Here is a 12,284-nt window from a genome sequence, read left to right as displayed (position 1 = left end):
CCCAGTTTGGACATGTACTTGATTTTGCAACTGTTGTAAAGAAGGTCTCTTCGGGGTGTAACTTCAGTTAACAAGTGGCCCAACTCAATGCTGACAACGTGCAATGGAGGGAGGTGGCCTAAGGGAACATTCACTGAGGAATGGAAGAGGGAAATGGGCTGTATACATACCATGACCACCAAGCATCTGCAAGAAGGAATGAAGTTGTGTGGCATGCAACTTGGAGAAGGAACCTTGGGGATAGTGTGTTGAATGAAATAAACCAGAAACCAAAAGATAAATATTATAATGCCTCACTAACATGGACTAACTACAACGTACAAACTCTGAGAATTGAATTTGAGAGCAGAGGTTATCAGGTGAAGGCCTATTATAAAGGTTTCTAGATTGTAAGCTCTCACAGCAGTCACATCTATTCCAGAGTTGTAATGTTATTTCTAAATTCGGAGATGCTGAGCTCTTTGTGTATAACCTGGTCATTCCTGGAATTTCGGATATTTGTATGACACCTGAGCTAGAGTTCTACAGCTATGAAAGTCAACATTACCCCACTGTGCTGGTTTGAAAGGATGCATGTCCCCTAGAAAAGCCATGTTTTAATCAAAATCCTATTTCATAAAGGCAGAATAATCCCTATTCAATACTGTATGTTTGAAACTATAATCAGATCATCTTCCTGGAGATGTGATTTAATCAAGAATGGTTGTTAAACTGGATTAAATGACGACAAGTCTCTACCCATTTGGGTGGATCTTGATAAGTTTCTGGAGTCCTATAAAAGAGGAAACATTTTGGAGAATGGGAGATTCAGAGAGACAGAGAATGCTGCAGCACCATGAAGCAGAGAGTCCATCAGCCAGCGCTTTGGAGATGAACAAGGAACACGCCTCCTGGGGAGCTTCATGAAACAGGAAGCCAGGGGAGAAAGCTAGCAGATAATGCTGTTTGCCACGTGCCCTTCCAACAGAGGGAGAAACCCTGACTGTGTTCACCATGTGCCTTCTCGGATGAGAGAAAAACCCTGAACTTCATCATCCTTCTTGAACCAAGGTATGTATCTTTCCCTGGATGCCTCTGATCGGACATTTCTATAGACTTGTTTTAACTGGGACATTTTCTCGGACTTAGAACTGCAAACTAGCAACTTATTAAATTTCCGTTTTTAAAAGCCATTCTGTTTCTGGTATATTGCATTCTGGCAGTTAGCAAACTGGAACACCCATACACTGGAAGTGATCAGACTTGAATTAGAGATATGAATGAAGCTCATCTGGGAGGACTAAGATAAAGCAGACTAAAGGGTAAAGGGTGTGTGGTAGTTAGATTCGGTTGTCAACTTGGCCAGGTGAAGGCACCTAGTTCTGTTGCTATGGACATGAGCCTACGGTGCATGAACCTCATCTGTTGCTGATTACATTTGCAGTTGGCTAGGAGGCATGTCTGCTGCAATGAATGATGTTTGAGTTAATTGGCTGGTGCTTAAATGAGAGAGCTCAACATAGCACAGCCCAAGCAGCTCAGCATACCTCATCTCAGCACTCGCAGCTCAGCCCAGGCCTTTGGAGATGCAGAAAGAAATCACCTGGGGGAAAGTTGTTGGAACCTAGAGCCCTGGAGAGAAGGTCAGCAGAGATCGCCCTGTGCCTTCCCACATAAGAAAGAACCTCAGTGGAAAGTAAGCTGCCTTTCCTCTGAAGAACTAACAAAATAAATCCCCTTTTATTAAAAGCCAATCTGTCTCTGGTGTGTTGCATTCCGGCAGCTAGCAAACTAGAACAGGGTGATAATGACTATATTTTAAAATTTCAACTTTTTTGTGAGACCAAAGGAAGAGATGTTTAGTTGGTGCAAATTGTGTATTTACAGGTAGCACACTATCTAATCTTACTTGAATGATCAGCTTATTCGAACAGCATAATGACATGGAACCCTGAATAGGGAGTGGGATGTTGTTGGTTTTTACAGATTGCTGTGATGCCCTGATACATCCTAGAATAATCTAGGCAGAAGATTAAAAAGTATTTGCAAAGTCCCCTTGAGGGACTCAGGGGAAAAGGTGGAACTATTAAACTTCCCCACCTGGGGAAAACCTGATATTCTCATAAGCATGGGGGCTGCCAAGTTGACAGGCCAGGCCCTAACCTCGGGGCTTGCCCTCCTGAAACTTATTCCCAAAGGAGAAGCTAAGCCTCCTTATGATTATGCCTAAAAGTCACCCACAGAGAACCTCTTTTGTTGCTCAAATGTGGAGCCAACTCGACAGGTGAACTCACTGCCCTCCCCGCTACATGGGACATGATTCCCAGGGGTGTAAATCTTCCTGGCAATGTGAGTCATAACTCCAGGGGATGAGCCTCGCCCTGGCATCATGGGAATGGCAAAACCTTCTTGACCAAAGGAAAAACAGAGAAATGAGGCAAAATAAATTGTCTGAAATAAATTATCTAAAAATGTAGAGCTGTGTTCCAATAGCCATGTTTCTTGCAGATGACTGTATATGATACAGCTTTTGCAAAGTGACTGTGTGACTGTGAAAACCTTCTTCTGATGCTCCTTTTATCTACTGTATGGACAGATGAGTAAAAAATATGGATTAAAAATTAATAAATAATAGGGGAAACAAATGTTAAAATAAATTGAGTAGATTGAAATACTAGTGATCATTGAAAGGGAGTGGTAAGGGGTATGGAAAAAAGTAGGGGGAACAAAGTTCAAAATACATTGGGTAGATGGAAATACTAGTAGTCAATGAGGGGGGGGTAAGGAGTATGGTATGTACGAGTTTTTTTCTTTTAATGGAGTGATGCAAATGTTCTAATAAATGATCATGGTGATGAATATACAACTATATGATGATATTGTGAACCACTGACTGTGCACCAAGTATGGACTGTTCATATGTTAAGAATGTTTGTATCTGTATGCTGTTTTGTTTTATCAATAAAAATATATATTTAAAAAAAGAAACATTAAAATATATATATATATACATACATATATATATATATATATATATGTATATATATATATATATAAAGGGAACAATTTTGAAAAAGCTACAGAACTACGAGAGCAAACAGCCCAGACAGCCAGAGACCTTTGGAGATTAAGAAGGAAAACGCCCCTGGAGAAGCCATTGACGAAGACCTGTAGAGAAAGCTAGAAGACATCGCCGTGGGTTTCCCAGCTGATGTAAGTGTTCAGAAGCTAAAGGCCCGAGCAGATGCCAGCCAGGTGCCTTCCCAGCTGACAGAGTTGTTCTGGACAGTATCAGCCTTTCGTGAGTGAAGGTAACCTCTTGTTGATGCCTTAACTTGGACACTTTCTCAGCCTTGAACTGTAAACTAGCAACTTAATAAATTCCCCTTTTCAAAAGCCATTCCGTTTCTGGGATATTGCATTTCGGCAGCTTTTACAAACTAAAACTCTACAGAACTATCCAAACTGAAGCACAGAGGGGAAGAAAAGTACTGAAAAAAATTAACAGAGCCTCAGTGAACTGTGAGGGATATCTAATATTCTAACATATATGCAATAAGAGTACCAGAGGAGAGGGGAAGGGGGTGGGGACACAGAATACATTTAAAGATATAATGGCCAAAAATTACCAAGTTTAATGAAAACTATAAACCCACAGAACTAAAAAACTCAAAAAATCCCAAGCAAAAGAAACCTACAGCAAGGTAGATCATAATCAAATGTTGAAAACTAATAATAAAAACAAAATTTTAAAAGCAGCCAAAGGAAAGAGACACATATTATATGGAAGAACAAATATAGGAAGTATCACCTATTTCTCAGCGGCAAGTATGTAAGGCAAAGACATGGAATGACATTTTTAAAGTGCTGAAAGAAAGAACTGTCAACTTAGAATTCTATATCCAGTGAAAATATTCTTCAAAAATAAATGCAACTATGAAGCTTATTTCTGCAAAGAAGAGTCTAAGCCTACTGATAATTATGCTTAAGAGTCACCCTCAGAGAACCTCTTTTGTTGCTCAGATATGGTCTTTCCTCTAAGCCAACTTGGCAGGTGAACTCACGGCCCTCCTCCCTACGCGGACATGACTCCCAGGGGTGTAAATCTCCCTGGCAAGGTGGGACCTGACTCCCGGGGATTAGCTGGGACCTGGCATCATGGGATTGAAAAAGCCTTCTTAACCAAAAGGGGGAAGAGAGAAATGAGACAAGATATTCTCAGTGGTTGAGAGATTTCAAATAGAGCTGAGAGATTATCCCAGAGGTTATTCTTATATATTATATAGATATCCCTTTTCAGTTTTTGGTGTATTGGAGTGGCTGGAGGGAAGGACCTGAAGTGGTTGAACTGTGTTCCAGTAGCCTTGATTCTTGAAGAAGACTGTATAACTGTATAGCTTTTACAGTGTGACTGTGTGGCTGTGAAAACCTTATGTTTAATGCTCCTTTTATCCAGGGAATGGACAGATGAGTAAAAAAATAATAATAAGTATAAAAAATAAAAAAATAGTCGGGGGAGATAAAGGGTAACAAACGGGTAGATTGAAATACTGTGGGTCAATAAGAGGGGGGAAGGGATATGGGATGTATGAGTTATTTTTTCTTCTTTTTATTTCTTGTTCTGGAACGATGCAAATGTCCTAAAAATGATCATGATGAAGAAAACACAGCTATGTGATGATACTGTGAGCCACTGATTGTATAACATGGTTTGGGTTGTATGAGTGTGGATATTTCTCAATAAATACATACTTTTTAAAATGAATGGGAAATAAAAGACTTTTTCAGACAAACAAAAGTGAAGAGAATCTATGCAAGAAATTGCACCAGGAAACGTGCAAGAGACACTAAAGGAAGTTCTTCAGGTAGAAGGAAAATGGTACCAGTTGAAAACTTGAATCTACACAAAAGAATGAAGGTAGAATTGGTACCAAATTTGCCAGAAATGGTAAATTTGTGGGTAAGAATTAAAGTGTCAGTAAAATATTCAAAACCTACAAGGATAAGGAGCAGAGACGTTGGTAGATAAGAAATTTCAGCACATTTTCAGAACATGGGAAGTGGCTGGGTGCCACACCTGGCTTAGGGGAGCAGAGGAAGCCAGAACCTCAGCCACTGCAGAGGGGACCCCACTGAGTAGTAAGTCAGAGGACCCCCTTGAGCCCCAGCAGGCAATGGGAGCAGCAGCGGTGGCGGTGGGCACAGGGGACTACTTACAAGTCAGGACGTCCTGGTTCCCTCCTCAAACTCTCTCAGCTGAGCAACAACTCCTTCCCCCGCCCCCCCCCCCCCCTTAGGATGCCGGGGTTTAATTCTCTGTAGAAATTGAACCTGGACATACTGGACACAGGGACATTGGCCACAGCCAAGGGTGAGGTCATGGGGCTGAAACTTGGGGGCTTAAGCGAATGCCCATAAAATGAACAGTGAAACCCCAGCCCCTTCCCCAACGCAGCTCCTCAAACACCGGCAGCCGGACTGCCCACACCACCACCCGTCCCACCCCGGTCAGGGTTTGGAGAATTCTTTAGAGAAAGGAAAGGCCTCCAAGATCTCCAGATCTAGATATCTGGGGTCCTACAATGCAGGGACCAGCATGGAACCCAGGCATCAGTGAGCACCCCCCATTCTCAAACACACCCCAACAGCCAAGGGACATGTGAGGAAAGCCTGCAACGTGAAAGAGAGACCAAAACAGACAGACAGATGTAAAAACCCAGAGGAAACATTGTCAACGCAGGAAATAGAAAAAAAAAAATTTTTTTTAATACTTTTATGGGGGGATCAGTAATTTCATCCTCAGAAAAATAAGAAAAGATCATTGAATTCACAAAACAAAATGGGACCCAAACTTCAAAACTCTGCTGTGCAACTACTTGTTAAAATGTACTTGGAAATTTATTGCTTTTCTGTATACATGTTATTTTTCACAATAAAAAAGTAAAAAAAAAGGGACATCCTGGCCTCCCGTGACTTCTCCTCCTCTCTCCCTTCCAGCTGCACTTGCCCCAGCTGTCCCATCACAGGAAACACTACCTCAGTTCACTCAGTTTTCAGGTAAAATACTTCGGAACACGCTTTGTCTCTTCTCTTCCCCTCACTCTCCACATCAAATCCGTTAGCAAAACCTGTGAGTCCAACTCCGAGCTGCGGCAGGCTCTGCTCCTGCTCGGCGCTCGCCCCCCAGCAGCTAGGGCTGTCCTGAGAACTAACCATCGCTCAGGACGCCCAGGGTGCTCGTTAGCTCCAAACCTTCCAGGGGAGGCACTGAGCTGGGAAGGTTCATGTTGTGTATATATATATATATATATACATGCTTCCACAATTAAAGGAGAGCGAGAGAAAACTAGAGACAACGACGATTAAATCCAATACATTCAATCCTGGATTGGATCTAACAACAGAGGAGAAGAGGCCCAAGAGGACGTTATTGGGACATAGAAAAAATTGGAATACAGACTGTAAGCTTTATATCAATGTCAACCTTCTTGAACTTGATAACTGCCTTTAAGGTGGAGATACGTCCGTGAATATCCTTGATCTTAGGAAATATACATGGGGACAGCAAGTGTTTCAGCACGATGTGTACAACTAATCTACTCTCAAATGTTTAGTAAATAGGGGATAAACAAGTATGCAGAGAGACAGACAGAATAATACGGCATATGTGGCAAAATATTAAAAGTTGGTGGCGTAGGAAGATATATTGGAGTTCTCTACATGATCTTTTCTTTACTATTTTTGCAACTGCCCTGTATGTTTCAATATATTTAAAATAAAAAGTTAAAAACTAAAACAAAGCAAGCAAACAAATTGCCAATGGCGTCCCACCGTGCTTAGAGTAGAATCCAAAGGCCCTCTGAATAGAATCTGATAGCTGAGCCTCCTCCCAGCGCCCCGCCTGCCCCCCCCCCCCCCACCAACCATCTTCTCCCGGACAGCCCTAGATCAGTCTCCCTCCCTGCATTCGGGTCCCTGCTCAAATGTCACGTCTTTACAAAAGCCTGCCCTGCAACCTCATCTTAAATAACAGTTGCAACCCCCTTATCAATCTATCTATCTATCGTCCCTAATCCTGCTTAGTTTTCTCCCAACATTAAACAACTGGTTTGTTTTCTCATTGCCTCCCCTCACTTAGAACCTAAGCCAGGCAAAACCAGGGTCCCTGTCTGTTTTGCTCTCGGCTTTACCCCCTAGACTAGTTCCTGGCACATCACTGGTGCTCAGTAAATATTTGTTAAAGAAATGAATAAATGACTATACTGAAAGGGCAGGGGGAGGGGAAGGCAATAAAGTGTAAAACTGATGAACCAAGTAAACAGCCACAGAAGTATACAGCTTATAATTATGAAGGTAAATAAAAGAAACAGCAGCTCAATGAGCACAGAGGGTTGCCTCTGGGAATGAGGGAGAGGTGGGGAGGGGTAGAGAGAGAGAAGGGTTGTTTCTTCATTATAAACCTCCAAGCAACAGTTAGATATTTTAAAACACAGGTATCCTTTGTCAAAAATAAAACATTTTAAATAATTAAAATTATTTATATAATTGGTATAGCCCTGTGTTGGCATTTCTTCATTTCAAAATCTATTGGAGGCCTCACAAATAAAAATGCTGAGACCCCTCTGGAGCCTCTCCCCTCCACCCCAGCTCCCCCTAGAGGAGGGGCAGCACTATTGACTCTTTGCCTAACAAGAGTTAGGCTGGGTTCCTAGGGGCCCGACCTGGGTGGGGGCCCTGAGCCCCTGGGGCAGGAGTGGTAGAGGTTTCAGAGCTCCTGAGCGGGCTGGGGGAGCCAGGAGGATGCCTTTCTGTGGTGCTGCAGCTGAGCCATCCGTGACTCCCACCTGCCCTGCCCCAGAAGCTGCTGCTGCTGCTAACAAGGCCCCGGGGAGCTGGCAGGCCGCCCCACCCGGCCCCCGGGCTCCAGACGCTGCCTTCTGCCCTCCCCCTGGTGCCTCCAGGCTCCCAAGAGAGGCTGGCACTGCCTGCCAGTCAGAGGTGCCCTCCCCACCCCCACTCCCCAGCAGGCCTCCCCAAGGCCACCATGCACCCCACTGTACCTAGCCAAGCTCCAGAGACGTTCCCCCCACCAGGCCGGAGCAGGGCCCAGGCCCTGCAAGTGGCACCCTGTCCTGGGTCCAGGTGGGAGAATTCATTAATCTCTCTTCAATGAAGGCCTCCAGCTATTTAATTGCTGGAATGAAAAGGTTTCACATGAAACCCAACACTCAGCCCTCCCCACCCAAGCCAGCCATGGAAGGAATCAAGAGACTGGAAACTCCTCACCCCAGCAGGCCTCAGCAGGAGTCCAAAGCTGGAGTCTTGATGCTTAGGAAACTAGGGGATCCCTGGAGAGAGAGCCTCCTTTCTTCCACAGAGGCCCCCCGCCCCCGCGCCACGGGTATGTACACAGGTACCACGAGAATACACACACGTGTACCTCCGCCTCCGCACATGCAGTACACGTGTGCCCTATGTGTATAAACACATGAAAGCCCACCTGCACAGACGTCTACCCATATGCAAAACACATGTTGTTCCTTGTTAGCAAATTTGCACATGCACACCCCTAACACCTACATGCACCAGCAGGATAATTTCCAAACTAGTTTAGCATTTGCAGAACCCTTTGGTCAAGTGAAATCTTAACAAGGACCCACCACATATAGAGATTAAACATGGGTGCTGCAGGAGAAGGGAGAGGGGTGCAGAGCTTGCTCAGCCTTCTGTTCCCTGCCCTACCCATCTCCCTTCCCCAGTCCCAGGAAGGACCGCCTGGTTTGGTTGTGGCTTCTGGCCCCTCACGCCCCATGTGGGGTGCGGGGACAGATACGCCTGAGCACACCTGCAGGGGAGGGCGGCAGGAGGCTGGGTGTGTGGGGCCGTGCCCTGTGGACTCGCCCTCTGGACCCTCCATCCTGCCCCACAGCCCTTTCCCCAGCCCGGAGCACATTGATTTCTGGTTTCTGGGGTTTGTGGCTCTCTCCTGAGCTTGCCAGCTGTGGTGATGCCCCACATCCTGGATTGCCCACTTTGGTGTAGTGGGGGGTCACAGTTGGTCCCCATGGCCCTGGGCGTCACCTTGGTGGGGCAGGGCCTGTCTGGGTGTTTAGGGCCCCTACCCAATCTCACCTGCCTCTAGGTCAGAGAGATGAACAAGGGAAAGCAGGAGGGAGGACCATGGTGGAGGTAGTTCCAGGAAGAAAGAAAATGCTTTCTGGGGACCTGAGTGCAGGCTGAGGACCCTCTTCTGGCCCTCTCCAGAGTGCTGTTGCCCCAGGAAGAATCCTGCTCCCCTCAGCACCCCCGATGGGAGCTATGCGGGCTAACTGCCCCTCCCCCCTCAGGGAGCACCAGGGACTCGTGACTCCAGAACCAGAGCTATGCCCAGATGGCTGTGCCTGTACCAGGCAAGGGGGCACTGGCGTACCCACTGGCCTACAAGACCCTGCCTCTCCAACCTGGCAGGGGCCTAGATGTGCATGGCAGGAAGCAGGTCATGACACCACCACAGTGCTGGTGCCAGCTGGGGGTGGGGTGCCTTATCCAACAACCCCCTGCTAAGCATCTACTATCTGTCCACCACTTCCTGCTTCCAGCCCCCTAAAGAGCTCCCAGGGAACTAAGCAAAGCCCGTTAACCTCTGCAGCCTGCCGTGCTACCCCCTCCTCCTTCAGGACTGCCAAAGCCTGCCCATGGGAGGGCCTAAGCTGGGGTTTCTTGGAGTGAAGAAGAGGCAGCTATGCCAAGTGGAGACCAGGGAAACCCAGCTGTCGTTGGCCTGAGGAAAGCCGGCTGTTTTCTGTGATGAAGGATGCCAGAAGGATGGGAGGTCAGGGACCCCCAGCTGGGATGCAGGAGCAAAGGGGATTTTCACCGTGATGTTAGGTGCTGCCTCCAGGCACTGCCCCCTGCCCCCCCCCCCCCCCAAGGGAACAGCTGGGTCAGACACCCTCAGAAGTCCCTGGGGCCTGAAGCCCTGACAACCAAGTAGTGCGGATTTGGATGCAAGCATTACTTGGGGTCTGCAAGTGAAGTTGGGGTCCATCCTGGGACCTCTCCCAGCCAGACTGACTGTCCGTCCCCTTTTTGACACCTTTGAAGGAAAAGAGAGGGCCAACCTGGACTCCCCTGTGGTGGGGTAAGGGTTAATCTCGACTAACTCACCAGGGCAGGGGAAAGTAAGAACATGAAGTGAAGACAGAGGTGAACCTAGTGCCTGTTTCTGTGTCAGCCTGAGAGGAGGAGAAAAGGGACACACTCAGGGGTCCTAAACCAGCCCTACCAGCAGCAGGCCTCAGTGCTCCCTACCCCAACCTCACTCCATCAAGATGGCTGCTGACCTCAGGACCATCAAGTAGAGAGGCCTGGGTGATATCTTCCAGGGAAGTTTGCCTTCCTCTAATCTCTGCAGGAAAAGAACCATCTACCCCTAGAGCAAGGGAGCAGGACTGAGACATTCTAGAACTTCAGCCACTATCCTTCTACCTAACAATCCTTGGACCACTGGGAAGTCCCTCTCGGGTCAGACTTAAATCTTCCCTGCTATAACCTCTGTTAGAAGCATGTCTTCTATTGTCCTCAGGGAGGAAAGCAGAGGGGCCAGGAAAAGACACTCCTAGACCGTCTTAGCACTCTGCACATTACACTTGTGTCACGAGAGCAGGGTCTCCTTGAGGGCAGGGGCTGTGTCTTGTTTGTCCATTGTTGTTCCCCCAGGGCCTAGCACTCTGACCTCGCTCCTTTTACCAGGCCTCATGGCTGCAAGCCTCTTTCTCTATGATGAATAAACAGAGACCCGATCCGATCCAAGGAACAACTTGGAGAGTCCTTGTATAAGCAGAGGTAGAGAGAAAATGGGCACCTGGCCCAGCCCAGAGGTTTGGAGGCTCAGGTCACCCCAACATTTTCTGGGACTGCTATGCAGAGTTAGATGCCACACTGACCTGGGGGTCCAGCGGTAAACCTCAGAGATATACTCCGACTCTCACCTCGCTCATAATTTGGTGATGTCCTGCAGTCTACCCCCCTCCCTTCCTTTGGGAAGCAGACTGGACCTCCTGTGACTCAGGAAGTGGCCATCTGAAGGCATATATCCCAAAGCAGGCAACTCCTGGGAAAACCACTTCCCATCCATGGGTCCAAGGTCTCAGACAGGGCAGGTCTCAGACCTGAGGCAGCCCAGGGCAGGCCGGGCCTAGCTCTGGCTCCTGCTCTCCACCTTGGAGGATGAGTTGTCGGTGCCATGCATGCTTACATGCTTACCTGTAGCTTGTGTGCCTGGGGGAGATTTGGGGATTACCTGTGATCTCTGCCTGCTTGGGCCCTGAAGTATGGCCAAGAGACGCCACCCCTTCCCCTGTCTTCCTGGAGACAAATGACCAGCCCACAGCTGGCTAACCCAGCAGGATCCTCCCTGACCGGCAAGCACCAGAGAGTCCATTCTGTAGCCCCAATCCCAAATCCACCCTGTGGCCAGCACCCCTCACCCCCAGCTTCCTCAGAGCTTAGAAGCCAGGCCCCAGCACCAGAGGGGGGGACACACCTTTCAGCACCCTGACAAGTCCCTTACGAGCCTGGCCAAAAGGGTCCCCCTTTCTGCATTCCTCCTTCCTATCGGGGTCTCGCAGCTCCAGGGACTCTGCCCAGTCACGAGAAAATAAGAGAAAGCGCTCACCATAAGGATAGCAAGCCCTGGGTGGGGCTGGGATGCCTGGGAGTGTCACACAGCCTATTCCTTGATCCTTGACCTGTGACCCCCCTCCTCACCCAGGCCTTTCCCACCTCCGCATGGCCACACTCATGCGGGAGGTGTCCCTGTTCGGCAGAATGGGGAGGATTCTCCACCACATGGAATCCAGACCGATCCGGCAGCCCCTCCCCGCAGCCCTCACTGGCCCGGGGGAGGAGGGGCACAGTGTCCCCTGTCCCAATCTAGGAGGGTCCGGAACACTTGAGGGTCGCCAGTCCCGGCCGGAGGGGGCGGGGGGGGGGCCGCTCCCATCAACCTCTCGCGGTCAACAAACACAAAAGCCGCGGCCGCGAACAAAGAATCTCTAACTCGCCGGGGAGGCGGGACAGCCCGCGCCGCGCCCCCTCCCCACGCCGGGCGGGCGTGCCCAGCCGCGGGGTCCCCGCGGCGTCCCGACGACGCTCTTACCTGGCCGGCGCGGACCTCTTTCTCCAGCTCGCGGTGGCGGTTGTGCCACACGAGGTAGTGCAGCGGATACTTGCCCTCGGGCCCCTTTCTGGCGGAGGCGCTGGCGGGGATCATCGCCCGCTCCTCATGCCGGGGCCGCGGCGCC

General features: G+C 48.5%; 1 protein-coding gene across 3 annotated transcripts in view; it reads right to left on the bottom strand.

The window, feature by feature from the left end:
• ANKRD13B (ankyrin repeat domain 13B) overlaps nucleotides 1-12,284 on the bottom strand; it is a 22,591-nt gene extending 10,307 nt beyond the window's left edge. The window contains exon 1 of one of the 3 annotated variants that reach the window (XM_077165385.1): nucleotides 12,140-12,284. In XM_077165385.1, the coding sequence (XP_077021500.1) occupies nucleotides 12,140-12,253 (114 nt within the window). In that variant the 5' untranslated portion in view covers nucleotides 12,254-12,284. Of the gene's footprint in view, nucleotides 1-10,322; nucleotides 10,915-12,139 lie in introns of those variants that run through there. The other 2 variants (XM_077165384.1, XM_077165386.1) reach the window with 2 other exon arrangements.

This window comes from Tamandua tetradactyla, chromosome 6, assembly GCF_023851605.1.
Source record: "Tamandua tetradactyla isolate mTamTet1 chromosome 6, mTamTet1.pri, whole genome shotgun sequence".
Lineage (NCBI taxonomy): Eukaryota > Metazoa > Chordata > Mammalia > Pilosa > Myrmecophagidae > Tamandua > Tamandua tetradactyla.
This window is presented reverse-complemented; position numbering and strand designations above follow the sequence as displayed.